At 37.5% G+C, this 27,448-nt stretch overlaps 1 protein-coding gene and 1 long non-coding RNA gene across 14 annotated transcripts in view; one reads left to right on the plus strand and one right to left on the minus strand.

The window, feature by feature from the left end:
• LOC123874320 (kinesin-like protein KIF13B) overlaps nt 1-27,448 on the plus strand; it is a 184,443-nt gene that overhangs the window by 147,597 nt on the left and 9,398 nt on the right. The window contains exons 9-33 of one of the 13 annotated variants that reach the window (XM_045919584.1): nt 3,372-3,471; nt 3,944-4,092; nt 4,525-4,762; nt 5,773-5,919; nt 6,394-6,504; nt 6,796-7,019; nt 7,337-7,495; nt 8,026-8,058; nt 9,160-9,321; nt 9,633-9,749; nt 9,960-10,224; nt 10,487-10,683; nt 11,293-11,453; nt 12,044-12,158; nt 12,550-12,651; nt 13,007-13,112; nt 13,550-13,741; nt 14,151-14,295; nt 14,672-14,820; nt 15,418-15,563; nt 16,449-16,589; nt 20,661-20,835; nt 24,347-24,412; nt 26,245-26,396; nt 27,092-27,218. In XM_045919584.1, coding sequence (XP_045775540.1) covers nt 3,372-3,471; nt 3,944-4,092; nt 4,525-4,762; nt 5,773-5,919; nt 6,394-6,504; nt 6,796-7,019; nt 7,337-7,495; nt 8,026-8,058; nt 9,160-9,321; nt 9,633-9,749; nt 9,960-10,224; nt 10,487-10,683; nt 11,293-11,453; nt 12,044-12,158; nt 12,550-12,651; nt 13,007-13,112; nt 13,550-13,741; nt 14,151-14,295; nt 14,672-14,820; nt 15,418-15,563; nt 16,449-16,589; nt 20,661-20,835; nt 24,347-24,412; nt 26,245-26,396; nt 27,092-27,218 — 3,679 coding nt within the window. Of the gene's footprint in view, nt 1-3,371; nt 3,472-3,943; nt 4,093-4,524; nt 4,763-5,772; nt 5,920-6,393; nt 6,505-6,795; nt 7,020-7,336; nt 7,496-8,025; nt 8,059-9,159; nt 9,322-9,632; nt 9,750-9,959; nt 10,225-10,486; nt 10,684-11,292; nt 11,454-12,043; nt 12,159-12,549; nt 12,652-13,006; nt 13,113-13,549; nt 13,742-14,150; nt 14,296-14,671; nt 14,821-15,417; nt 15,564-16,448; nt 16,590-18,637; nt 18,680-20,660; nt 20,836-24,346; nt 24,413-26,244; nt 26,397-27,091; nt 27,219-27,448 lie in introns of all 13 variants that reach the window. The other 12 variants (XM_045919601.1, XM_045919639.1, XM_045919593.1 and 9 more) reach the window with 12 other exon arrangements.
• Nucleotides 471-2,293, minus strand: LOC123874449. Its single transcript, XR_006797920.1, has 4 exons — nt 1,902-2,293; nt 1,636-1,749; nt 1,370-1,534; nt 471-1,122 (listed from the first exon to the last, which is right to left on the minus strand). It is a non-coding gene; the product is annotated as an uncharacterized LOC123874449 (long non-coding RNA).

Consider the following 27,448-nt stretch of genomic DNA (forward strand, 5'->3'; position numbering starts at 1 on the left):
TAAATAATACAAACATTTTTATACCTAGCTATATTTTTTGTGACCTTTTATACTATACTAGCTTTTGCTAGCAACTTCTTGAGTGAAGTAGGTTTTTATTATTAGATAGAGAAGAGCCATACAAGTCCTCAAAAGCATGCAAAATGCAGTTGTGACGTGATTGAATGACAAACCAACAAACAAACACACTTTCGCATTTATTACATATTTTTATATGATTATAGGATTATTAAAAGTAGAGACATTTTTCAAATTTTATTTATTAGTAATAATACATACTTTATTTTGAACATCTAAAATCTAAATTATTAAAATCTTTGTCCCTGGGGACCCTTGGTCCCCAGGGACCAAGATTTTAATAATTTAGATATATATATAATTTTTTTAGATAGAATAATAGATAGATAATATTTAGATAGAATAATAAAGGGTCTCGACACCGAATGGGACAGTAAAATTGAGCCAATTGTGTAAATAAAATCAATAAAAATATTTGAAAAATATTTCAATAAAAATATTTGAAAAATATTTTTATTGATTTAGGATAAGGATTTAAAAATTGACCCATCTCATGTGTTTGGCTGCCATAAAGAATGTAAACCATATTACTGTAGATTCTGTGTCAACAGTGATGAAAAAGACACAGACTCATTAGAAGAATACAAAAGTAAAGCTCCCACAGTGTGGGCCCTCATATGTGCTGCAAATGAGACAAACGTCATGTCGAAATGCCATCGGCTATCGAATGATACAACAAATGTGGTGGAAAATTTCATGAGTGTTTTGAGCAAATTCATTTGCGGGAAAAGGTTAAATTTACACAAGGGTAGTTCTTATCAACGTAGAGTATATGTTGCATGTATGCAGTTGATTATTTTTCAAATATTTTTATTGATTTTATTTACACAATGAAATGTCTAAGCAAGTTTGATTATTGCCGACTCTCCGAAGTACTACTTCAGGCAATACACATTTTTTAAAAAAATTATCTAGTTTTGGTATCATGTTACCCATAAAAACTTCATCACGTTCTATTTCTAAAATAGAAATGTCGTAAGTTGGAGAAATATATCTAACAAAGTAGCATTTGTTCATTTTTGTAACCCGCAGCTGGCCCTGGATCTGAAATAAAAAATATTACTATTATTTGTACCTATGAAAATAGAAAACTATGAAAATGAAACTAATATAATTAATCCGAAAGTTTGTATGTGTGTGTGTGTATGGAGATAGCTCATACCCGGGAACACAGGCTACTTTTTATCCCGTAAAATTACAAATATCCTGCGGGAATGAAAAACCTTGATCCACGCGGACGAAGTCGCGGGCATCAACTAGTTACTAATAAAAAAAGTATTTTGGTACTAACCTGATAATAGAAATTGTGTTTTTTATTCATTTGTAACCTCCCAGTGCTATCAATGTAGAGAGGAAAATTTTTACAATCTTTTGCAGCGGAAAACATATCTTGACTGTTGCGAGCCAATGAGGGAAAACACTTTATTTCCAAAATTGACTTCTTCTTCTATAATCCCTGAAATCAATAAACAGATGTGTTTAGAATATAAGGATATATTCAAAAATAATGATTTGTAATCAACTAGTACAAAGAACCAATTATTTATATATAAGTACCTATGTATTATGGATCAATTACTATTATTTGAAGATTATTCATGTTCCACATACACAAAACTTCCAGGAATAGGATTGTTATCTGCCTTCTTTTTGCACCACACTTCACTACGACTGCAAATAAGAGGTTATGTTTTCAAAAAACTATAGCAGATAACTAGATATCAATTATAGCAAAATATTTATGATGTAAGCATTGTAAATACCTAATAATAATTCCATTTCGAACAAGAATTTGAAGTGCAATTATTATTATGTTCGTGTACCTTTTGCTTTCTCCATGATATCTTTTTTTCATTTGTCCAAGAACTCGTTTGCGACTTTTCCGGGGGCCAGAGTAATGGTGATTCAGATAATCTTTGCGTGAAGTTCGTGGCTCCATAATTTATTTTTGTTGCATGAACAAGCAACAATACAATAAAAATACTCAAACTTTATCACTTGTAAATCACAAACACTAGAGGTACCACCGCGTCGCGCAATCGGCAATTCACAATAAGAGGGTTACCATCTCTAAATAGTTTTTGCCTAGATATTGAATAATGCGCGGTGCGCCATACACCCCGAGCTTTTTTTAAATTTTTATTTTAATTATTTTAATAACTACGATTCATTATAAATACCTCAGTATGATTTTAAGGCTATATTAATGAAATAATAGTAATAAAAGTATATAAATTGACATAAAATTTGGTTTCGGTAAAATCGATCAAAAAGTTTTAGAACTACTTTATGCTACTAAAAGCAAGTATATCAATCATAATAATAGGCTTAGTATATTACTGCGTTAATAGTTCATGATTTCAAACTTTTAGGGAATTTTTCCCTAAATTCTTAGGAAATTCTTACGTTTGGCATCACCTGACCGGGACGCATCGAAAGCTAATCATGAAGCTAATAGTTTTAATTTTGCGTCAAACGTAAAACGAAGAGCGGCAACAGCGCTTGCCAACTTACTATCAGCGAACTGGCAACGCAGCATCTACTTCCACGAAAGCAGCGGAAACGCACACTACTAAATCGTACGTAGCGTACGACACTATCGCCTTCTACTCATACATTGACAAAAATTAGTAAAAATTTCGATCTCATTTAGCTATTAATCTATTGTTTTCTTCAGATAAATATATTTTAGCGCAAATAAAGATCTGATTAAGTGCCAACTGATGTGATTTCAGTATGAAAGTATGCCCTAGATGTCCATAAATGGAAAAATAAATTAGTATGGAAATCGAACCACCTTAAACGGCTGACGACACAAATACCTTTATCTTATTAGCATTTGCTGGGCTGGGACGCCTCAGCCCCTAACGAGTTTTACGGATTAGCCCTCCTTAAGGTGCGGCGGTAGCTGTATTTATAAAAGGCTGAGAAGCCAAAGAAAGAAAATTATTATAGAAAATTAATACTCCTTGTAAGTAGGTAATTACTTTTTTGAAGGTAAAATCTACAAAGCTATTGCCTATTTTTTGGACCTTAATAGGTATCAGTTTTGATGGAGTATACGTTACGATGTACGTGTGCACACAATTTTTTTCAGTGTGTGTAACAATTTTATTATTATCATCATCACCGTATGACAATTTATCAATAAATTTCTTGTTCAAGAACCCTGTCCTCTGTTTAATAACTTTATCTTTCTGAAGATGTTCTTATTCCTGGCAAGTGACATCATCATCGTCGTCATGGGTCCTTGGGAGAGGATTGAATTATTATGAATGATTTTTTTATTCCAGGGATCTCCTGTGGGCGAAGATGTGCACGAGCAATTGGCACAAAGTGAGCACCTGATGAAAGAAATGTCCCGAACATGGGAAGAAAAACTCGTCGAAACTGGTTAGTATGCCCTTTGTAATACTTCATCCAAAATATTAAAAAATAAGTATTTTAAGTTATTATGTTCCGTGATTCTTGACAGAAAATTGTCAAAGTATACACGAAAATATGTCGTAATTTATGGTGCCAAAATTATTGCAATTTTCTGGGCTTTGTTGAAATGAAAACCATTTCTCAAAAAACCATTTTTTGAGAAATGGTTTGTATTCAACAAACCATTTCTCAAAATATGGTTTTTACTAGTTATTATACTAGATTTGTATCTGCAGTAAGATTGTTACTGGATATAAGGTTTCGTCAGGGTTCGAGTAAAAAAAAAATAGTTTTGAACATCTAAACAACAAATGTTTTTGTCCAATCCTGGGTTTCGTATGTCACTAGACCAATCTGTCATCAAGAAACTAGTGGACGGCGTAGTCTTTTACTATTAAGTGTAAACTAATAATTTTATATCCATTTGTTATCCTTTCAGGTCGAATACAAAGTGAAAGGCAGCACGCTCTAGAAAAAATGGGAATTAGTGTACAAGCGAGCGGTATCAAAGTTGAGAAGAATAAATATTACCTAGTGAATTTGAATGCAGATCCGTCGTTGAATGAATTGTTGGTGTATTATCTAAAGGTAAATATGTCATTGACGAATTATTATGAACAAAATATATTATTACTATTGGTCCACCATATTAGTACCATTACATCATTCTTACAAATTCAAAATTTGACCATCAAAAAGTGTACAATGGTACTTACTGTTGACAATTGATTTGACTCTGGACCAAGGTCTAATGCATGTTACAAACCTTTTAAGGATTTTCCTTTTTGAAAAAATCCCTAATATTAATGACTTTTTTATGTTGAAGAATTTAGGGTAATTTGGGATAGAATCGGTGGTAACCCTGTTTTTCATACAAATAACCCACCCAATGTCTAAAACGACATCTGTCAAAATTCCACCTGATAAAAATCAGACTATATACATATTGTTAAGTATTTTGATATCCACCAGTGTCCAAGTTGAACGATAAACTTTATTGTATTTTTTTTTAAATTTCAGGACAGAACGCTAGTAGGTGCCGACAGCGAGGCGGATATCCAGCTGTCGGGGCTAGGCATCCAGCCCCAGCACTGCATGCTAGTAGTGGAGGGGGTCAGTCTACACATGGAGCCAGTGAGCGGCGCCAGGTGCTTCGTGAACGGCACGCCCGTAGTGTCGAGAGTGCGGCTGGGGCACGCGGACAGGATACTGTGGGGGAACCATCACTTCTTCAGGGTCAACTGTCCTAAAGAAACCAGTGAGTAGTCATCCATCCATCCATCCATCAGCCTGTAAGCGTCCACTGCTGGACATAGGCCTTTCCAAGAGCGCGCCACCAAACACGGTCCTCCGCCTTCCTCATCCACCCGCTCCCCGCCACCTTCTTCAGGTCATCGGTCCAGCGGGCTGGAGGTCGTCCCACACTGCGCTTACCGGTACGCGGTCTCCACTCCAGAACACGTCTGCCCCAACGGCCGTCGGGGGGTAAGGGGGTGCACTAACATCTTAGCACCCCAACTGTCAACCTCACCTGCACGTGGTGCCCCCTGCGAATCAGCAAACGAGGCAATGACGACCGAAGAATGGCGGGATAACCATTCCAAATTGCTGGGCTCTAAATAGCACAGACCAGTGACGGGCAGCAGCGTCACTGGTGCGAAGTAGCCTACAGCCCTGCGCTGACCAACCCGCCTGCCCAGCGTGGTCAGTATGGGCATCACTTTCAATGAGCAGCGCCAACAGTGAGTAGTAACTCCTCCATATTTACATTACATATACATATAGTGTTTTTAATATATTTTTAAAAGAAACCCTCTAATATACATAGAGGGTTAGTTAGTAATTATTAGTATAGCATAGCTACTGCAAAATATCCCAACTCGCTATTTACTAATGGCACGCTTATTGACGTGCCAACAACAACTGTAAGAAGTTTGATCAGAATCGGATGAACAGTGAACGGCCACATAAGATACGCATACACAAACATACCCAATTAATTTTTGTAATATTGCTAGCTGATGCTCGCGACTTCGTTCGCGTGGATATAGGTTTTTAAAAATCCCGTGGGAACTCGTTAATTTTCCGGGATAAAAAGTAGCCTATGTGTTAATCCAAGGTATAAATCTATCTCCATTCCAAACAACCAAATCCGTCCAGTAGTATTGCGTGACGGAGTAACAAACATACACACACACACAAATTTTCGCCTTTATAATACTAGTGTGATTTTGGCTGTATGAAGATAAAAATCCAAAGTGTATACAGCAGCGGCCGCGTCGGAGCCTCAGACGCCGGCGCAGCCGATCGACTACAACTTCGCGCGCGACGAGATCATGCTCAACGAGCTCAGCAACGACCCCATCCAGACCGCCATCTCGCGCCTCGAGCGACAGCACGAGGAGGACAAGCAAGGTAATTGCTCCAGGGAATTTCGCTAGCGGAAAACCCGCGCGGAATTTCGCTTCAATGTGTTGTATTGAAATATTAGCGCCATAATAAATCTAGGCAGAGAAAAAAGTGCTGTAGAGAAATGCTACTGTAGAGGCATGCAATCTCCACTCGCCGGTGACGTTGGCTGGCTAGTAGACAGCTGCCAGTTGGAAAGAAAGAACAAAGACATCGAACTCCGAGCAATTCAAATTCCTGCAGCTCTTGTGGGCCTTTGAAAGCCACATTCACAGCGAGACCCTCATCAACCGCGCTCGAGCAATGTTCTCCCGAATTTCCTTAGGTTCTGCACCACCACGTTATAAATACAGTATATATTGTAAGTAATAGTAATAAGATTGTGGATATAATTGTACATAAATGTGTGCGGCGTTTCATTAGAGTCATCACCACGCTGCCACACTACTTGTTAACTCAATCATATTTTTTGTCTCTTAGTGGCCTTAGAGAAGCAGAGACAGGAGTACGAGCGTCAGTTCCAGCAGCTCCGCAACATCCTGTCACCGTCCACGCCCTACCCGCCGTACTCCTACGACCCGCTCAAATTAGGTGAGATTTTTATATTCGCTTGATAACCTGGATACACAATTTTCATATAATGTGGACATCTCAAGATTTTTACAATTATGGGTGAAAAAGAAAAAGAAGTTGGACAAAAAAGCAAATAAAATTACTGAAGCCTTTTTTGCCACATCAAAAAATATTTTGAGTGTATATAGATACGATAGAATGGCAACTGCGCTACTACTTTTAAGTCAAATATATTTACATACTTTGTTTCAAATACTTTTTTTTTCAGTTTTACTCTCGATATTGAAGCTTTACTTCTATATTGTGTAGGTAAAATGACAGCGTGCACGCCAACTACGGCGGCACGCGTGGAACGATGGGCGGCCGAGAGAGATGACACCTTCAAGAGATCGCTGGGGCGGCTAAAGGCGGACATACTGCGGGCCAATGCGTTGGTGCAGGAAGCCAACTTTCTTGCGGAGGAGATGAGAAGAAACACGCGGTTTAGTGTGACGTTGCAGATACCACCACAAAATCTCAGCCCTAATAGAAAGGTAGGTAACTCTAGCGCGTACATCTTACAAAAGGTATAAGTGAGATAGCAATAGTGGTAGGTACAGAAGATGGATAGTGAAAAGAGACGACGCGTTCGAGACCTTTAGGATGGTTGATAGCAAACATACCGCAGTATACCAGGCATTCAAGTATTTACACCAAACTTTCTGAGAGAAGAAAAGGAAAGAACCACTTAGCTTAGCATCATACTGCTATCAGAATAGAAATAAAGTAACATGGAACTTTTTATTTTAAATTATTTATTAAAAACTAATTTTATTTTCTGATATCTTATACCGATTGTATAATTTTGTAGCGTGGCGCGTTTGTATCTGAGCCGGCGATAATGGTTAAACGTCCGACGCGAGGCGCTCAAGTATGGTCAATGGAGAAGTTGGAGAACAAGTTAGTGGACATGCGTGACATGTACGACGAGTGGCGCCGCCGGCAACAACGCGACGACGTCATAGAAAACGTAAGTTTAGTTGTAACTACCCACATTAAAAAAAATTGTGATCACAAAACACGTTTACAACTCTAATCGTGTTAAAATTAAATTATTATTATACTTTACTAAGTTAAATTTTGTGATTCCCAGTATTTTAAATATATATTCTGACGCATTCTAGAACGAACTCTGCTCATACATTTTGTACTAAACCCTGCACACTGTCCGAATTCTGCCGGATCAGACATTCACTTCTGATGCCTGCAAAGTGATTGCGACAAAAAGTCTTCTGATTCTAATAATAGAAATATAGATGCTCCCGGCTGTACTCACGTGGTTAGTCGACGTAACCCGACAAGTTTCTCTCCACTAGTTTCGACTAACTACCATGACTACAGCCTTGAAAAGTGAGTATCTATATTTCAATCACTCGCGAATACTAGCTATAGCATAGTATAATAGAAATAGGACATATTTAATATAAAACATACAAAATTAACACATGCTAAATGTGCTATATACTAACACGTCACCCAAACTAACGTATTTGTTCCCAGGGCGTGGTACCAATCGATCCTGAATCACCAACGGTTCGTTTAGATATTTAACTAAAAATTCACATTCACCTTTTAGAAACTATTGTCTATGTCCGGGCTGGCAAATCGCTTTTCATTGCCTAAATCATTTGTAACTTTGTCTGGATGGGAACTATCATTTTCAAAAATTATTTCCATTTTAAGCTGTAAAGATTCAGTGGTCTACTGCTTCAGTTTGACAGCTACAGTGACAATCGCAATCACCTTTGATTATTATCTGACACTCGTAATAATCTGACACTCATGCACTGTTTCAGCAAGAATGTCATAAATGTAGGCTGAGATCTATAGAGCGCACTTTGAGTTTGCTCAGACTTAAGACACTGTTAAAACGAGACAGCGTTATACCACTGGCATAAGTCTGTCTCGTTTTAACTGAAACTTAAGTCTAAGCAAAGTCAAAGTGCGCTCTATAGATTTCAAGCTCAGACAATCACAACAGTTGCGATTGTAGTAATGTGATAACAGCAATTTTCGTGCTAAGAGGGCTGTGTGCTTTAAATGTCAGTAAACCATAAATCATTTTTTCTCATTCTTCATGCTTTTAATTTTGTGTAGAAGCTTCAGGGATTTTTAGTGGTCATTTTTATTGGCGTCAATAAACCGTTCTGCTATCATAAATATATATAGTTTACAGATACTGGTTATCCATTCATATAGACTGTGTGAACAAAAATTGCGTAAACATCTTTCAACATCACTTTTTATTTTCCATTAGTTTTTTGTCATAAAATGTTAAATGAGCCATTATAATTTTTTACACAAGTAAATTCTTCACTCGCGTTGCCACTCCTTACTGCAGGTCTACTCGTATCGCAGTGGTTATATAATTTTTTTACCCACTTTTGCCCACCCTTGACCACAATCACACCCGGTGGAAAGTGATGATGTAGCCTAACATGGGACACGATTTAATTTGTTATACTTTAACGGGACGTGTCCAATGCCAACTGCGCTACGCTGTCCGTTCTAAGGGATATCTATTTCTGTGTCTATCGCCTGCCTATGACATCATTTCGGTTAGACATTTTCCGTAGAGTCCGTAGAGTTTTAATCCAAAAATCCAACCTTTTTCGAGGATCATGTTTTTCGTAGGAACCCGTCGACAAAGTTCTGGATCCATTTTACGAGACGCAAGAGAACCACAACCTGATCGGCGTAGCGAACATATTCCTGGAGGCGCTGTTTCATGACGTCACACTCGACTACCACACGCCTATTATAAGTCAGCAGGGAGAAGTGGCTGGGAGGTTACAGGTAAATGTTCCTTTTGAACTTTAAAAGCAGGTAAAGTATGCTTGTAAGTAAGTACTTGAAAGCATTGTTACGGATTTAATCGATTTTGTCCACTGAATGGCAATTCTGAACAAACATCCTATTATACCAGGCCGTGCTCACTTGGTCACGTGATCCGAGAACTATAACTACCGCGGCGTGCGCTTCGACGGCTCCTGCTTGAGTCTTATCTCATAAGAGAGAGAGAGTCCTTTTCAAGGATGATCATAAAAATTGTTCTATCTTACTAAACTTGTTTAGTATGGTAATTACAGTGTTGAGTGTGTTTTCAGGTGGAAATAAGCCGAGTGAATGGCCAATTCCCGCAAGACAGAATATGTGAAGCGGGTTCGGACAGTTCGGGCGACATGCGCGATGACGAGGATGCTGTCGATCCGGCCACACAACAAGTAACCACAACTAATAATTCACAAATTTTTATTGTGCATAGGACCTTTGAAAATATCCCTGAAACAGTGCCAAGAGGCGGTCTCGTCTCGGGTTCGATTCCCAGCAGAGGCAATTAGGGAATTCGTAATTTTTGAGTTGATTCCGGGAACTTATAATTACCTTGGCTGACCAATTATACAAAAAAGGTGTAAAAACGATGTAACTTCCAGGTAACAATCCGCGTGGTGATCAAACAAGCGAGTGGGCTACCTCCGTCCCTTTCCAACTTCGTATTCTGCCAGTACACGCTGTGGAGTGGCGGCGAGCCAGTGGTGGTGGCGCCACATGTGAGCGCGGACACGCCGCCAGCTCCCGTCTCCCCCGCGACCATCCCCTCACCCGCCTCTCCGCGACACCAGCTCATGACCTTCAGATTCGACCACAAGAAGGACTTCACCATACCGTTGACTGAGGAGTTTATTGAGCATTGTGCTGGTAAGTTGAAATATTGTTAGCAGCTTTGTTTTCATAAATACATACCTTAAAGAGTAGTGAGAAGTTCGTGAAAAGTCCGTCGCAGCGTTTCAACGTCAAGATTTTGTGAAGAGTATGAACAAATAGACCAACGGGTTAGGTATTAACCCTCAAACCATTTCAATCAATTCCTTGAATCATTGAGGTGTTATAAAATTCTTTGAAAATGAAGATAAAATAACTTGAATTCTTTTTTTTTTAATTTTCTAACTTTGTTTCTCAGAGGGTGCGTTATCAATCGAGGTGTGGGGCCACAGGTCGGCGGGCTTCAGTCGCACGTGCGGCAACTGGGAGGTGGAGCAGCAGCAACTAGCAAAAGCGAGATCACTGGCCGACCGCTGGGCTGAGCTCACGCGCAAGATCGAGCTCTGGGTTGAGATCCACGAACTCAACGAGCAGGGGGAGTACGCGCCTGTCGAGGTTAGTGTTTGTGTCAGTAAAGAATGATAGTCATAATACAAGTGTAAATTAAAAATTTATAACAACCCCGACAAGTGAAGGTTACAGTAACTAGAAAAGAGCTGATAACTTTCAAACGGCTGAACCGATTTTCTTGGATTATAGCTAAGAACACTCTCGATCAAGCCACCTTTCAAACAAAAAAAAACTAAATTAAAATCGGTTCATTAGTTTAGGAACTATGATGCCACAGACAGATACACAGATACATACGTCAAACTTATAACACCCCTCTTTTTGGGTCGGGGGTTAAAAATGGGTGTTTTAACACAATTGAAATAAAAAATATTTTTAATGAAAGTTTATAAGTACATATGTACTCTATTTCAATTATGAACACAAGAACCAAAGCCGCCAAAGAACAGACATAAAACCATTTGAATACATGGTTTTTCAATAAATAACACTAAATGTTTTAGTCTGCCGATCTGCACTAGGTGCGGACTGCGCACCAGCGTGGCGGACTGCGGCCAAGCCCTTCTCATTCTGAAAAGAGACCCGTGCTCAGTATTGAGCCGGCGATGGGTTGATCATGACGATGATGATGAAACTAACTTTGTGTATCACCAGGTGACGCCACGGAGTGACATCGTAACGGGTGGTGTGTATCAAGTCCGGCAAGGGCAGCAGAGGCGCGTGGGAGTGAGAGTTCGACCGGCAGCCAACTCCGGCACGCTGCCTATCATCTGTCAGCATATCGTGAGCGTGGAACTAGGATCTGTTACGGTCAGGTATGTATCTCTAGAAGTCTGGACTAATCCTAAGCCTTATTTTCCCTATTCACTCTTGCCTTGATGGTATTTAGGTTGTTACATTTGGCAGGAAACAAACGCCTGAAACGCATTCCACTCCTTATAGGTTCTCGTATCATAAACGTTGAGCAAAAACGCTACTTACGAGTGGATTGAATAACCATATTATAAGGGTGCCGACGTTCACAGTTTCTCGCTATTCTGTGGTAGGAGAGATGTTTCCGCCATTGCTCCTCACACCTACCAACATATAGATTGAAAAATAACCTAGTTCAGAATCGGCGGTCTCTTACTTACGAGTTCTTTTCTTTTCGTTCTTCCGAGTTTTTTTCTGGTTCTTCTCGGTAGGAACAGCATTCCGAACAAGTGGTAGATTATTTTGACGATTGGAAAGCACTTGTAAAAGTTTAATAGGATAAAAATATTTTGAATTTTACGTTCATGTGAACTGTACTTTGCGATTTCCTAGTTTACATCAAAAATTACTTTGAAGTTTTTTTCTGGCGACTGGTTTGATTTATCAATTGTTTTGATATCGATTTTTAAGCGTGTTTTTGCGTTTAACCTAGATCGCGCCTACAAAAGCCGTTGGACTCGTACCAGGAAGAGGACTTAGCGGTGCTGCGGGAGCGCTGGAGCGACGCGCTCGCTCGCCGCAGGCAACACTTACACGCTCAATTACAGGTAACGAGCAAACTTTTGAAGTGAAACTTCTATAGCGTCGAGTGTCGAGTAGCTTGAAGGAGTTACAATGGAGATTGGTCAGTAAAAATGTGCCAATTTTCTCAATATTGTTCTATATTAGAAGGCGTATCGTATTTGTTGGTAAACTATACTATAACATATTATACATCAACACAAACAGATTTTAAAGAAAGCATAGGAAAAGCTTTGTTTTTAACTGTATAGGGTGGTGTAAGTTAACGGCCATAGGTTCTTGCTTACGTTTCTGGAAGCCTAGTTAGAGCACTTTTCATGTATATTGTATAGCTATCATTTACCTGTTTTCCAATCGTGGTATTGAACCCAATCATCAATTTATTTGTATTTAATGCAAATTCTTCTATATATCTAGAAACTAGTCAACATGTCACCGTCAATGAAAAGCGAGCGAGATTCGGAGCGGGAGCAGTCGCTCGTGGAACAGTGGGTCTCGCTTACTGAAGAGAGGAATGCGGTATGATAATATGTGATTTCTTTGGTTTATCTAATTTTTATTATATATTGCTATTCAAATAGCTGCAAAATTAATTTGCTATGAATGACAAGAGATTTTGAAGCAGCTACAATTGTCGGAACAGGCTTATAGTTGTGTTCAAAAAATAAAAAAGGAAGAAGTAAAATTTTGAAGTGTTTACATATTAAAAAAAACAATCTCAAGATAATATAGAATTGAAGTATTATACCTAATACTACGTTAATAGACTTTAACCATGCTCAAATGCTCAGGCTGCTTATGTTCTCATTTTTGAGAACAACATGGTGGTGTAATAAGTATTATCTCACCTTTCTAAATAACTAAAATTGTATAGGTGCTGGTTCCTAGTCCAGGCAGCCCAATCCCGGGTGCGCCCGCCGCGTGGAACCCGCCTCCGGGGATGGAGCAACACATTCCTGTGCTTTTCCTGGATCTTAACGGTATGCCACACTTAAGTAAATACTAACCGAATACTTTTCCAAAAAAAAAAAAAACTTATATGGCCATATAAACTACTGTTTTCTCTTCAAAACAAGATACTCAACAATTTCCAGAGATTCTGTGCAAAAGATAAAGTAAAGCAAAGGATCAACAAAAAATACTGGTTTATTTTTATTAGTGTTTCATTTGAACAACATTTTTTCAGGCTCCATGATCTTCCACTATAGTTACATAACAGTCCACTTTGGTACTCAATAGTGCCATAATGTCACGAAGTAAAACTTGAAGAATTTGGTTCTGCATAAAACTTGAACTAAATTAAGGACTAAAAATATAATTATCAATTTCCCTGCACATAAAAGTACCTAAACTTTAAAACATTGTCATTTTCAACCAAGTATCAATCATGTACTTACAAGGAGTTTGTCTAATTTAGCGGACGACCTCACAACACACTCATCGGGCGAGGAGGTAACAGTGGCGGGTCTCCACTCCATACTTCCCAAAGAGCACGGCCATAAGTTCTACGAGCTAACCATACTGCATCACCACGACAAGGATGTATCGGCGGTCGCTTCCTGGGACTCCTCCATACACGACTCGCAGTACCTCAACCGCGTTACTGAAGGTACACTTTCCATTTCATTCTTACTTAATTTTAGCCATCCCACTTCTGATGTATCAAAAAATGAAGTAAAAGTATTGGGTCTCCAATTAACTTCCGAAAGAACACGGAAATAACTTCTGTACGAGCTCACTTTACTACATCACACACTCTCCATATTATCCTTACTTAACCTGGGCCATCCCACTTCTGATGTTAGATATCATATCAGTTTGATTGAAACTAAGTTTTGCTTTCCTCGTGCGTTCTGTATATTCTGTGTAACCAGCCAGCAATACGATCCTTTAAGCTGATGAATTTTAGACTCTTTTGTTATCAGAGGTAGGTTCATTTTTGAACATAGAACTTACTACTTACGGACTTTAACCGCTTGATCACACTGAAAACCGTATTTCTACCCTTGATTCCGCAGCGAATGAACGCGTGTACCTGATACTGAAAACGACGGTGCGACTGTCCCACCCGGCGCCCATGGACCTCATCTTACGGAAACGACTCGCGCTGAACATCTACAAGCGACAGAGCCTTACAGACAGGATACGCAAGAGGATTGTCAGGTAATATTTGTCTATATAATTTCTTCATTAGCTAGTTCCTTCTGTTTCAGGGACGAATCTTACGAGAAAAACATTGCACCTGAATATTGAACTAAGACGAAACAGACTGCACTAATTCGGTGTCATAAAACAAAAATAAATTAATAAAAAAGAGCCTTTATTGAACTGCTATCATACAGTTTTTCCTTGTACTAATTACTGTAAAATACATAAGTATACAATAACAGTCTTAACCTAATGATTGAAGTACCTTTACCTAATATCTTTTACTCTGGCCCTTACGGTATTAGACCTTTACTTATACCTTATTAGGGCCTATTACCTTATTAGGGCTTCTCGAAAGTTTTTCAAATGTTTAGTTTGTTTTTCATTTCAGAAGCGACCAGTTATCAGCGACGGGCGTGACATACGAAGTGGTGTCGAACATTCCGAAAGCATCCGAGGAATTAGAGGAGCGAGAGAGTTTGGCGCAAATCGCCGCCACCGGGGAAGATTCCAGTGCGGCTGACGGGGAAACATATATTGGTGTGTAGCCTTAATCATCTATTTTTTTTCTTAATTTTCTTGTCTCTACCATCTCTTATACTTTCTCTCGCTTTTATTTTCTCTTTCACTCCCCTCGCTCTCGCTTCACAGCCCACTTCCCCTGTCCTCGTCTCACATATGATAATAATTGTGATTGATGATGCAGTTTAAGATTAAAGTGGCCTGGAACGGATAAAACAACTTTAATGAATCCACGCCCCTTTTCGGTTTCTTAACGGCACTGTACCGAAACGGTAAATGGTATCTAGCCATGAGCGGAGTTTCTCAAAAAACCAGAGCTAATTCAGAAATTGAAGCTGAGAGCTCAGAGAACCTGGGACCTCCCATATACAAAAACACAGCGCGCAGAATCAGGAAGTTGAACCCACATTTAGAATTTAACCAGGAAACCATTATTCCTAACATGATCCATTTCCAGGATGCAATTGATTTCGGTGCCAAATTTCATCAAAATATGTTCACGCTTGTGAAGTTGTGCCGTGAAAAGGTAATAAACATATAGATAGACTCACTATCGCATTTATGTTAATATCATTTTGAAGTACGGATAATTTAACTTTGTTAAATTTTTTCCAGAAAAATACACCCGTGGCGTAAGCGCAGTAGAAAGTATACTCACACTGGATCGCTTGCGTCAAAGCGTTGCTGTGAAGGAATTGGAGCAGGCTCGCGGACAACCAATCACCATGAGGAAAACCGCCTCCGTACCCAATTTCTCACAGGTAACTCGACATTCAAAATCATTCCCTAATCATTACACGTTAAGGTTCATTTTTGTAACTCATATCTTCATTTGACTAGTCTAACTTTCGTAAGGGCTGGATAGTGATGATATGACCATTGACGGCTTTATGCCTACAATTACACATGTAGCTCTTAAATAACTGATGAGATATCACTGCATTTTTTTTTCAAGTATTTTACGGTTATTTAGAATTTTACTTCCGTGTTGCTATGGTGCCTAAAGGTGCATTTCCACTGAACCGGACTGTAGCGGAGACGTGTGTTATCGACCAATCAAATTATTGAGAGATGAATAAAATTATTACGTCCTTTAAAAAAAATCTGATTGAACTATTGAGTACGGGTCCGCTCGCTTAGCTTCAGTGGAAACTCACAATGTAACTATTGTATACAACATTCAGGGGAATGATGATGCAATGTTGCTGATTTTTATTGTAACAGCTGAAATTAATAAGAAAATCAATCTGTCGATTAGTTACTTAGCAACGTTGCTATTTGTCAAAGATCGTATATCCTCTTATATCAAATCATCACGCTGCTAAATAATTTAGCGACAGATTACAGATAGATTATAAATAATTTCGGCTGTATATCGGTAATTCAAACTTAATATGGTTTAAAATTTCAGGACAATAATGCTTTGTAAAATTATTTTGACAGTGATATTTCATCAGTTCGATAGACATTGTAATAAAATAACAAATCCAGTTATTTAATTTAATTGACAATTTATTATTTTGCTCACGTAATCACAGCTTAACATACAAATAGATGACGTCACAATACAATAACACGCAGAGAATAACAAAATAGAAACGTACAAACGCCAACGTGTCACTAGTATGTAATTATGGTATTTTCAGGGAACTTTCTCACGACGCGATGCGTTACAAACTTTATGCAACGCAACGCAATACGTTGTACGTTTCGTATCAACATTGCAAGGTGCGGAATTGTCGGATTCGGTGAAAGTCGACCAAGAAAGCGTTGCATCGCGTAGCGTGGTGAGAAAATACCCTAATACATTATGTTGCGTCCGCTTTACAACTATATACTACGCTGATATATCTACGGCACAATTTATATTTATCAAGAACTATGAGTTGGACTTGTCGAGGGTCGCGGTCAAAGCGATTCATGCCCGCGACTAACGCGTTGCGCCTGACGCGATAATAATATGAAACACTATGAAAATGGCCGCTGTGAAAACCTAGTGATCAGGACGTCCTAATAGGAGGTCGGTGGTTCTATCCCGGGCACATACCTTTAACTTTTCGGAGTTTTAACCTAATTAAATATCACTTGTTTTATCGGTGAAGGAGAACATCGTGAGGTAACCTGCATGCCTGAGAGTTATCAAAGGCGTGTGAAGTCTGTCTATCAAACCCTTCTCGCTCTGAGAGGGGACCCGTGCTCTGTAGTGAGCCAGCAATGGGTTGATCATGATGACTATGAAAATGTACCTATATCACCGCTTCCAAACCGCCGTCAGACGCGTGCCATCGACGCCGTAAATTTTCATAGTGTTAAGTATTGTCGCGATAGTCGCATACGTCAATCGCTTCGGCCGCAACTCACGGAAGCCTACTTTTAGATTATGTATCGTCTCTACACCGGCTAAGTCGATGTCGTGAAGCTTTTCACACATGTATTGAACGCGCGCGCAAGCTTTACTAAACAAATTAAACGCTTTGGCTGATAATCAATATCGTGTGACTAACACATTAACATTTTCTTATTTACTATTATTATGTTACGTTTTGTCAGTTACTACATAACAGTAATTTGTCGTTTAGTTTTTCCCATATTTCTTTTCTACTAACAAAGCATTTAAAAAAATATATTCATCAAGATAAAATCACACCTGTAAACAAGTTCTCGAAATAGTAATTGCCACCGAAGATACTAAAATATTCATTAAAAAGGTTTCATAAACGTTAATTTGCTAAAATTTTATAAAATAGTAATATTATAGTTTGTTGACAATACAAAACCGCAGTTAGTTATTCCGGACACGGCTCAGTTAAAACACTTCAAGGAATAGCACACACAACATTTGCACTAAATATAAACACAAATAACATGTTTATATCAATATTGCTTGCCAAAGAATTGTATACACGAGCGAGTTTTAACGTAGCGATTTTCGATTCTCGTACTACTCGTATCAAAAACATTAGATACTTCGTTTGGTAGCTCTGTCCTTGTTTTGACGAAACTGATCGCCAATCGATTATACGATTAACGTGTTCAACATTAGACACTTCATACAGGCATCACACTGTTGTGAAAAAAGGTTTAAAAGATACATTAGTTCGGACAATCTATCAGTTTAGCCTTACAATTTTAGTCTGCCTTCCATAACTGGCGCAAGCTAAAACCACCCTATTCTGTCATTTTCGTCACTCTTTACTCTTGGATTGACCTGATGCTAAACTGAACGTGTGTATAACTTTTATTTCGTTTCTTTTTCATGTTATAACAATGCGCTTAATTTGGTAGTACACAAATATTTAACTAAACTAATTGACAGATGTAAAAGTGTTGCTATCCTCCTCGGCAGTAATAGTGTGGAAAGTAATAGTAATACTTTTAAATCTGTCGATTTGGTGTGCTTAAAAATTTGTGTGTAAGGGAATAAGTCGCATCGGCAAAATTCGTTTGCGCAGAAAGGTTAGTTCGGTTTTAGTCTGCGCATAAGGTTAACTAACGCTGACTAAAACCGAATGTGCACCAATGAAATACTTACAAATCTAATTGCTTGATTTTTAAACACAATAAAACACAACAGAACTCGTGCTATCTCACTCATAATTCAACATGGCGTGTCGGCAACAGCCAATAGCAGGCAGCACGCGCTGTGATATTTTCGCGTCAATAAAAAGGTAATTTTACGCAGGGACATCGGCGTAACACATAAAAGTGGTAATACTGTTACTGTACTTGTTTCAAAATCGAATAAACTGTACGCACGACACGAAAGACTACGTCAATTAGCTTGCTTGTGTAGACAATCTCTAATGTGTGTGTTGTGCTACGCACGCGTGCGCAGCTGTCGCAGGCGCTCGAGAACGCGGCCAAGAACGGGACGAACGTGAGTCAGAGCATGGCCCTTCAATTAGCCTTGCTATCCTTTTGGTTGCATTTCATCTATTATCATAGGTTTATCGTTTAACGGAGTCGGTTCCTTAGACAACTGCGTGGTGCGAGAGGGGTGACAGATGAATTAATTTTTGTGTAATTAAATTTTTCTTTTGACAGTTTTTACATATCACGATAGGTGTTTTATAATTTATATGGGCCATTTAAAATTTCAGAAATTCTTTTTGATTCGGTGTCAAAATGTATCGAACCTTAATGGTTGCGCTACAGTTTAAACTATTGTAACTAATATTATTATCGTTTCATATCCAACCGAATTGCAGAAAGGAGATAGAGGGTTTCCAATTCGGCGCGTATTTTTGTCTTAAATGTCTGTAATGTTAGGATTTAAAATATGTAGATTGATGATGTAAATTGAAATTAAGTTTAATCATCGTGACCTCTTCCGCGCACCTCAGTTTTAGTGACCTCAGGGACCGTCTCATTTAAACGGTAGACTTATAGCTCGGGTGTTCTATGGGCACTGTAAATATTATATTATCATCGATATTTTTTTCTCTTTAGGTGGAGACTTAGATTAGAAATTAGAATTCATCATAAATCATCCGTACACGATTCAATGAATGCGTTCATAATTCACGAGATGTGTATAACTAAATGTATATTAATTATTTCATCGTCAATACATCATAATCATCGAATGTGAATGATCGTTGTGGCTTTAGCAATTTTTTTTGTTAAAATTGTGCCATTGGTCCTATGTAACAAAAATCTTTATTTTGTCCATTTTAGAGTTATGTTCGAAACATAGTTGCTATGTTAGTTACCCAAGTGAAATTTCATTCTTCGTTCCATTTTAGGGAATCAGGTAGGTTAGGAAAATTTTACAGTACGAAAAATGGGTCATATTCTTTTTCTGAGCTTTTACAGGGTCTGGTTGTGCACAATCTTTTGTATATTTATCAAGCTAAGGTGACAAAAGCACTACTTACGAGTATGTTCCATAAGTTTGGCATTTTCGAATGCCAAACCACGACCTGAGAAAATTTGAGGTTATGGGCAATTTGAATATTCTACGAAAAATATGCTCATTTTATCGAAAAACTTAAAAAAAAATGTCTATTTGTCTATCAGATGAAATAGAAATATAGGATCAATCTATACCGTCTGTGTCTCATAAAAAATTCTTCAGAACCTATATGTTGAATGTTGCATACAAAGTGTCTTGGTATCCTCTCTTCATTTGAATCATTTCGCTCGATACCCTGCTTGTCTTCATTTTAGAATGACAAAATTGTTCACCCCTTTCTATCGTCTAACCATCGTCTGGTAAGCACTCTTAGCACGGAACTTTGACAGCAACAATGTGATTTAATGATCACAATCACTTCTGATTGGCTGATACTCCTCCACTATTGGTTAAAATACACAGTCGCAGCAAGAGTATAATAAATTCAGCCAATTGATATGTGGCAATGAGAAGTTCAGGTCTTGGACACGCCAACTTAGAAATTCTTGCTATCTATTTATGGTAATCTTGCTAGAATGTATGCTTATTCGGTTGTACAATCTATAAAATTGACAGGTGTTTTAGTGCCATCCTATTTATAACAGAACAGTTGTGACAAGGATAGCATCAATTTTATGTCTGTTTTTGTTTCGATATTATTGTACAATGAAATTTATGAATGAAATTTGGCTAATTTTATTGTACGTATTCTCTAACTAGGCCACACGTCTCTCATGAAAGGAATTAACCTGTCTGTTAAGTTTATTTTGAGATTGTGTGCAACCGAATTAGCGACATTGTGTTTTAGCCACTAAATGAAGATTATACACCAATCGAGAGAATTGCAATTATCTCGTCATTTTGGAACTAGAGGGATCTCTTGCATGAAACTTTTCCTTACAAGGTTAATGTTGTAAGGAAAGGGTTTCCTTTTAATGGTATAGCAAAATGGAATGGTTCTCAGATCATGCGCCTGGATTCGTCATTCGAGTCGCTGTCTGGACTGGGCGGCGGCCGCTCGGGCAGCGTCGCCGACCTCGCGGATGAGACGCCGCGCCGCAACGTACACCGGCACTCGTACGCTGCGCCCGCGCATACTGACTCCGATATAACCACGCCTACTAAACCGTTCGGCCTGGGTAAGTTACGCGATATGAAATCCTACACATTACGTATATTTGGTTTATTATATGTAGTTTTATTAGAAGTGGAAAATTTAGCTGGTGATCTATTGTGGTAATTTATTGACTTAATATAAAGGAGGCTTAGGAGGTTTTGTCAGATATTCTTGAGTAATATTATTTTGTCATGTTGGTTGTAAAATTAACATTCAGTTAGAGTATTTTTCAATTAAGAGTGTAGTTATCTAAGTATTTATTTTTAGTATTTTTTTATATGTGGAAGAATCTATAAGTAATTCTGTTATATTTAGTTATCAGATAGGTAGAAGTGAAAAAATAATAAATTCTTCTATTTCAGTTCAAAAATCAAGTATAATTATGAATTACTATATTTACGTTAAATTGAAACGCTATTTTCTCCAACACCAAGTTCTAATTTCTGTCATTCGTATAAACTTTCATTATTTTTTTTTACAAAACACAAACCCTTTCTATTCATTTTAGTATTAAACCTACTCTCATATCTCCTTTAAATAGTTTTATTAATGTAAAAAATAATAATAATTGTCTGTACAAAAATATTGAGTAATAATGCACCAAGTAGTGTAGGATTAATTTTATTTATTGAAACATTTTGACGTTTAAATCAAATGAGAATACAGATGCACGATATTATTATAGTTTTAAGAATATAGTTTAGATTATTACGATCAGAGTAGTTAAACCCAAATAGAACAGAGAGAAATGTGTTTTTACTAACATACACATCACATTTAGTAACACGTTCACTTTTCGTTTCACAAATTAAACCCCACAGTGTTTCCACATGAACCTTCATACCTTCACTATGATTTAACATTTCGTTCCACTTGCTTCGTGGCGATGCTATGCTCCATACACTATCACTCTTCTCTTTCTTCCCATGTTCTTCTCTATATCTCTCTTTTGAGATCGTCTTTATAATAACTTCATCAAAATTTTGCAAAGTATACATTTGAATGCAATTCCCTGAGTGAACATACTTTTACACGGGATGACGTAAATATAAAATAGTTTCTAACTCTGACTCGGCTAATTCTGTTGGCACATAAGTTATTGTAAAGCAAGTAGTCTAATCTGAAGTTGCAACATGGCGGTTTGCGGGGATCATAAACTAAAGATTTGTGTACACAAGTCCAACTGAGATCTGTTTTTAACCCCCGACCCAAAAAGAGGGGTGTTATAAGTTTGACGTGTGTATCTGTGTGTCTGTGTATCTGTGTATCTGTGTGTCTGTGTATCTGTGTATCTGTGTATCTGTCTGTGGCATCGTAGCGCCTAAACGAATAAACCGATTTTAATTTAGTTTTTTTTTTGTTTGAAAGGTGGCTTGATCGAGAGTGTTCTTAGCTATAATCCAAAAAAATTAGTTCAGCCGTTTAAGAGTTATCAGCTCTTTTCTAGTTTTCTTGTAGAAAAGAAGGTTAGATAACCGTTAGGTTCTTAATATTATGTCAATTGACAAATGTCAACCTGCCAAGATGGACATTGCCTAGATACATAATTATTTATTTGAAAATGATGTTTTGGAAAACTCAGATACTTTGGATCGTAGGCGCGGAATAGTCAAAGAAAATCGGTTCAGCCGTTTGAAAGTTATCAACTCTTTTCTAGTTACTGTGACCTTCACTTGTCGGGGGTGTTATAAATTTTTAATTTACACTTGTAGTACAATGCGCAGTCATGGGTCTCGTGTATTGGTCGGATTCAAGAGACTCCTTAACTTCTACACTCATGTGGCGTCAAATTAACTAACGGCAAGCAATCAGAAATTTATGTGTCGACAAAATAAGCTGCGTCGGCGTTGAAAACTGATCATCCCGTATGAGAACAGACTTTCGTATAAGTTACACTTTAGATACGTTTTCGTAAGCATTTGACTCGTGCTACACGCACAAAAATCCCGACCTTCCAAGTACAATGGGAGCGTGCAGACTGGGTTCAAGTTAGTCATGCTTACACTCAGTTTGCGCGCTCCCATAGTATTTCTAAAGTCCGGATTATTCGTACGTATTTACACGTGTCAAATTAGTACGAAAACGCACCTAAAGTGCGGCTAACCTTAAACCTTTCATGGAATTACGTTCAGATACACTTTACTTTCATTTATACATTAAGATACTATTCGAGCCAGGTGGCCTAAATTTTGGACCCAGCTTCAACTAACGATATTTTTTTTTTTGTATGTTGATTCCTCGCTACCTTCAGGCTCGTTTCTATCAGGTAAACCGATGACAATCAATGGTACTGACTCGGAATGGCAACTGTATGGCAAAATTTATATAGACTTTATTGTTTAATGCAACATTGGAACAAAATAGTTGTGCTGTGAAATTACAATTGAAATCATTTACCTTTTTAGATTTTATGATTGGCTGTAGAATTGTTTATCACTAAAATGATGGGCTATATTGGACAGAAGATTCCAAAGATATTGTTGAAACAGGAAGAAAACCTTTTTTTGAAAACGCGACCTGACTACTGAAAAAAAAACTGCCACCTCTAGGATTTTCTGTAGCATACACAGTAGTCAAGTAATAGAAGTTTTTAAAATTTAATGGAAATGAATTGGCAAATAGTGATACGGTTTAAAAATGTTAAAATGTCGAGCTTTAAGCATCCAGCTGGCTTCTGTCGTTGTTTTACCCCGTATTTGTTTGCGTATCTCTTTTATTTGCATGGAAAACGCATGCCCTGTAATTATTCCTTTCACTCCCTCACGTGAACTATTTTATATGGACTGCAGCAATAAATGCTTATTGTTTAGGAAATCTTCAACTGAAAATTAGTGAACCATGAAACTTCCTATAAATTGTTATAGAACTAAAAGCGTAAAGATGTTTCAAACGTTACTCGTAAAACAGCCAAACTAAATATTTCTTATTTGAGATTGATTAAAAACTTGAAAGACAGTTTTGTATTGTTGTAAAAGTAGATAGCAAAAGTAGTTATAGAAAAGAATTGGTCGTAGGATTGTGTATGTGTTAGGTATTATATTTCAGATGCATGAAAAGTAGCCAACTGAAACGTGTTTGATACATTTGAAGGCATACTGTGTATTGTGGATAGAGCATAAGAATATGTATAATCAACGCATGGATTTAGACTACATAATATTCCTAAACATAGATTCAACGTACTTAATAAAATTAAGGAGAGATAAAATGTTGTACATCATTGGAGTCACTGTAAAATACCTTAATAAATACAACTTATTTGTATATAACATTAAATATTAAATACTTATAAACAACCATAAACCAATTTCCAGAATTCATATAGTTCTGATGTTCACAATTGTTTTTCAGGACATTATATTCTTTTCAAATTTTCCTTTTTTTCCTCGATTGGTTTGAATTACTGGATCTAAAAGGTTTGTTAAGGTTCTACATATAATTTGTCGTACAAAGTTAGGGTTTAAAAAAAAAGTTTACTTATTATGATTTATTGTCTAAGTTTAGATATAAGAATGTTAATATTTCTATTGCAGCTCGGCCAACGTTCCTTAACTTGAATTTGAACCTGAACTCACTGCGACTGCAGACACCAAACAAGTGTACGTTACGATATTAAGTCGTAGAATCATTTAGATTGGCTTGTTTCTATACTTTTGTTTGGTTACGTCTCATACAATTTTTGTTCTGCTCATTTTCTCTTGTTATTTATTGGTACTTGTGTCATGCGCCCCTAAGAATTACAAACTATTGATCGGATGTCTTCACATCAATTAATTATTATTTGCGTTTCAAACAAAGCAAGTTTGACAATAATTCGACGGGCTGTCAAGCAATTTATAATTTATAGACTTAAATAAGTTTATAAACTTGTTGACCGATCGATCGTTGATTCTGCGGGTGCAGTTGTAAAAAAAGCGTTCACACGTATCAATTTCGTGTAAAGTGAACATTTATCGATTTTTATTTGAAGCAATGTCATCGATTATTTTTAACCCCCGACCCAAAAAGAGGGGTGTTATAAGTTTGACGTGTGTATCTGTGTATCTGTGTGTCTGTGTATCTGTGTATCTGTGTATCTGTCTGTGGCATCGTAGCGCCTAAACGAATGAACCGATTTTAATTTACTTTTTTTTGTTTGAAAGGTGGCTTGATCGAGAGTGTTCTTAGCTATAATCCAAAAAAATTGGTTCAGTCGTTTAAGAGTTATCAGCTCTTTTCTAGTTTTCTTGTAGAAAAGAAGGTTAGGTGACCGTTAGGTTCATAATATTATGTCAATTGACAAATGTCAAGCTGTCAAGATGGACGTTGCCTAAATACATAATTATTTATTTGAAAATGATGTTTTGGAAAACTCAGATACTTTAGATCGTAGGCGCGGAATACCTAGTCCAAGTAAATCAGTTCAGCCGTTTGAAAGTTATCAGGTCTTTTCGGTCTTTTCTAGTTACTGTAACCTTCACTTGTCGGGGGTGTTATAAATTTTTAATTTACATTTGTATATTATATATTTATTTGCTACGACTTTATAGGGGTTTCTTGATTTGAAAATTGGCATGAAAATTATTTGCGAAGTAATCGTAGCATGAATTGGCATTTATCAAAATTTAGGATAAACTTTGTATAATATTTGTAGTGGTATTTTGTTACTGTAAGTTTTCACGGCGAGAAATTCATTAACTGTTTGCTAGCATATAAGCTTTAGAAAAATATCATTTCTAGTCTCTGTTTAAGAAATGCCTTTGTTTTAGTTGATAGCTGTTGTACATATTGTTTTAATAGGTTAAATTTATTTAACTTTATCACTTTTAATCGCAAGTCTAAAAACTTATGTAAGTTTTAAAAAGCCATTTTGTTTTGTAGGAAACGTTTTGTTGTATCTTAGATTTTTTTTAGTATTATCTATATTATTATTTCACTTGTTGCTAAAGGTATATTATTACGATTAGTGCGTAGCGCTTAGCTATTTTATTAAATTTTGTTTCTCTGGTCTATGCACAACTTTTCTTAAAACGGCATAACTGGCCTTTCACTACTCCTGTGAAAAGTACAAACAATGTTTCTACGATTAATGCATATCATAACTGCGGACCGGCAGGAGTTCCGTCAAGTCTATCTAAAAAGACAAAAACATATATAAATAGTTTATACAATGTGTCATCTCTTGTTTAAAGAGTTCCATAGTGACATGGTCATTTAAAAGTAGATCGTCAACTGTAAAGTGGCTACTAGATGTCACTAACAATCGCTTAGATTACATTAAAAATAGGCCATTAAGGCACACAAAGACTGTGATAGCCAAAGGGATGCAGGTTGAGTCCCTGCCGGTTCCGCAATTTTTAATGTATCGGCATTTCCTTCAAGTTCAAGAAAAAACACTTGGCTTTAAGGAAAAAAGTTGAGCAACATATTGATAGAGGATTCCGTACTTTAGCATCCCCAGCGAGTGCCAAGTTGGGGCTGCGTATGACGACGCTGCACGAGGAGCCGGGCCGCAGGAACGACGACGACTCGCACTCCGAGCCCGACGCGCCGCCCGCGGACGAGCTCACCACGCCGCGATCACACGTATGTCAAACTAATAACGTGAGTTACTTTAACTTCGCTGGTTCATCGGTACCAATACGTGCCCTACAAGTAATAGGTAATAAATACTCTGTCTATGTGATGTGGTCTTATAAGTGGGAGGTCCTGGGTTCGATTCATGACAGAGGCAGTTTGGAAATTTATAATTTTTAAATTGTGTCTGGTCTGGTCTCGTGAGAGGCTGCTGCCGTGACTACTTATCACTCTACTGGTAAACCCGTGTCGCCAGGCGATGTAGAAAACGATGCCGTGTAGAAACTGATAAGCGGCATAGGTTTAATAAAACTGTCATATCTCTTCAAAATTTGCTCGCTTCTATCTTAGACTGCAGCATCACTTATCACCAGGTGAGATTGCAGTAAGGGCTAACTTTTAATAAAAAGTATTCGTTTTTAAATTCTATCGGGGCTAGTTACTATTTTTCACCGAAAAATTTCTTTTCTGCTTTATTAACGAGTTTCTTTTCATGAATATAACGACATATCCTGAGTGTTTGAACGATAAGGTTTTTCGAATCTTCAATCCAAATCGTAAACTTTTGCTGTCCATAAATCTTCGAAAGTCTTTTAAAATCTATTGATCTGATGATAGACGAACGAACATTATGGTCCTAAGAGTTTGTGACAAGCTCTAAGATGTTGGATTTGGTGTTTTTTTGCAAAGGGTTTCTTATTGAATGCATTTAAATATTCCAGCGCACGCGGTCCAGAGCATCCTCCCGCGGATTCCTGCCGACTTCGAAGACGTTAGACTCTCTTCACGAGCTTGCTTGCGAACGAGTACCCAACAAAAATTCTCCTTCAATATCCTCGAGCGGTTATGGTAAGATGCTTTTTTATACCTTTCTAACACATATAAATTAAAGGGTATTTACTTTTCATTGTATCTGTTGGTCAAACAAAAAATTAGCGTTAGGGGATAGCGGGGAAAAATTCTATTTTGTTCTATGGGAATTTGAACTTTCTCTCTTCTGATTGGTCCGCGTTTGTGATTTAGTATGTGTTTTGTTTTCCCTCATAAGTATTGATGGAAAATAGTGTGCGTCCCTTGGG

The sequence above is a fragment of the Maniola jurtina genome, chromosome 2 (genome assembly GCF_905333055.1).
Source record: "Maniola jurtina chromosome 2, ilManJurt1.1, whole genome shotgun sequence".
NCBI classification, from domain to species: domain Eukaryota; kingdom Metazoa; phylum Arthropoda; class Insecta; order Lepidoptera; family Nymphalidae; genus Maniola; species Maniola jurtina.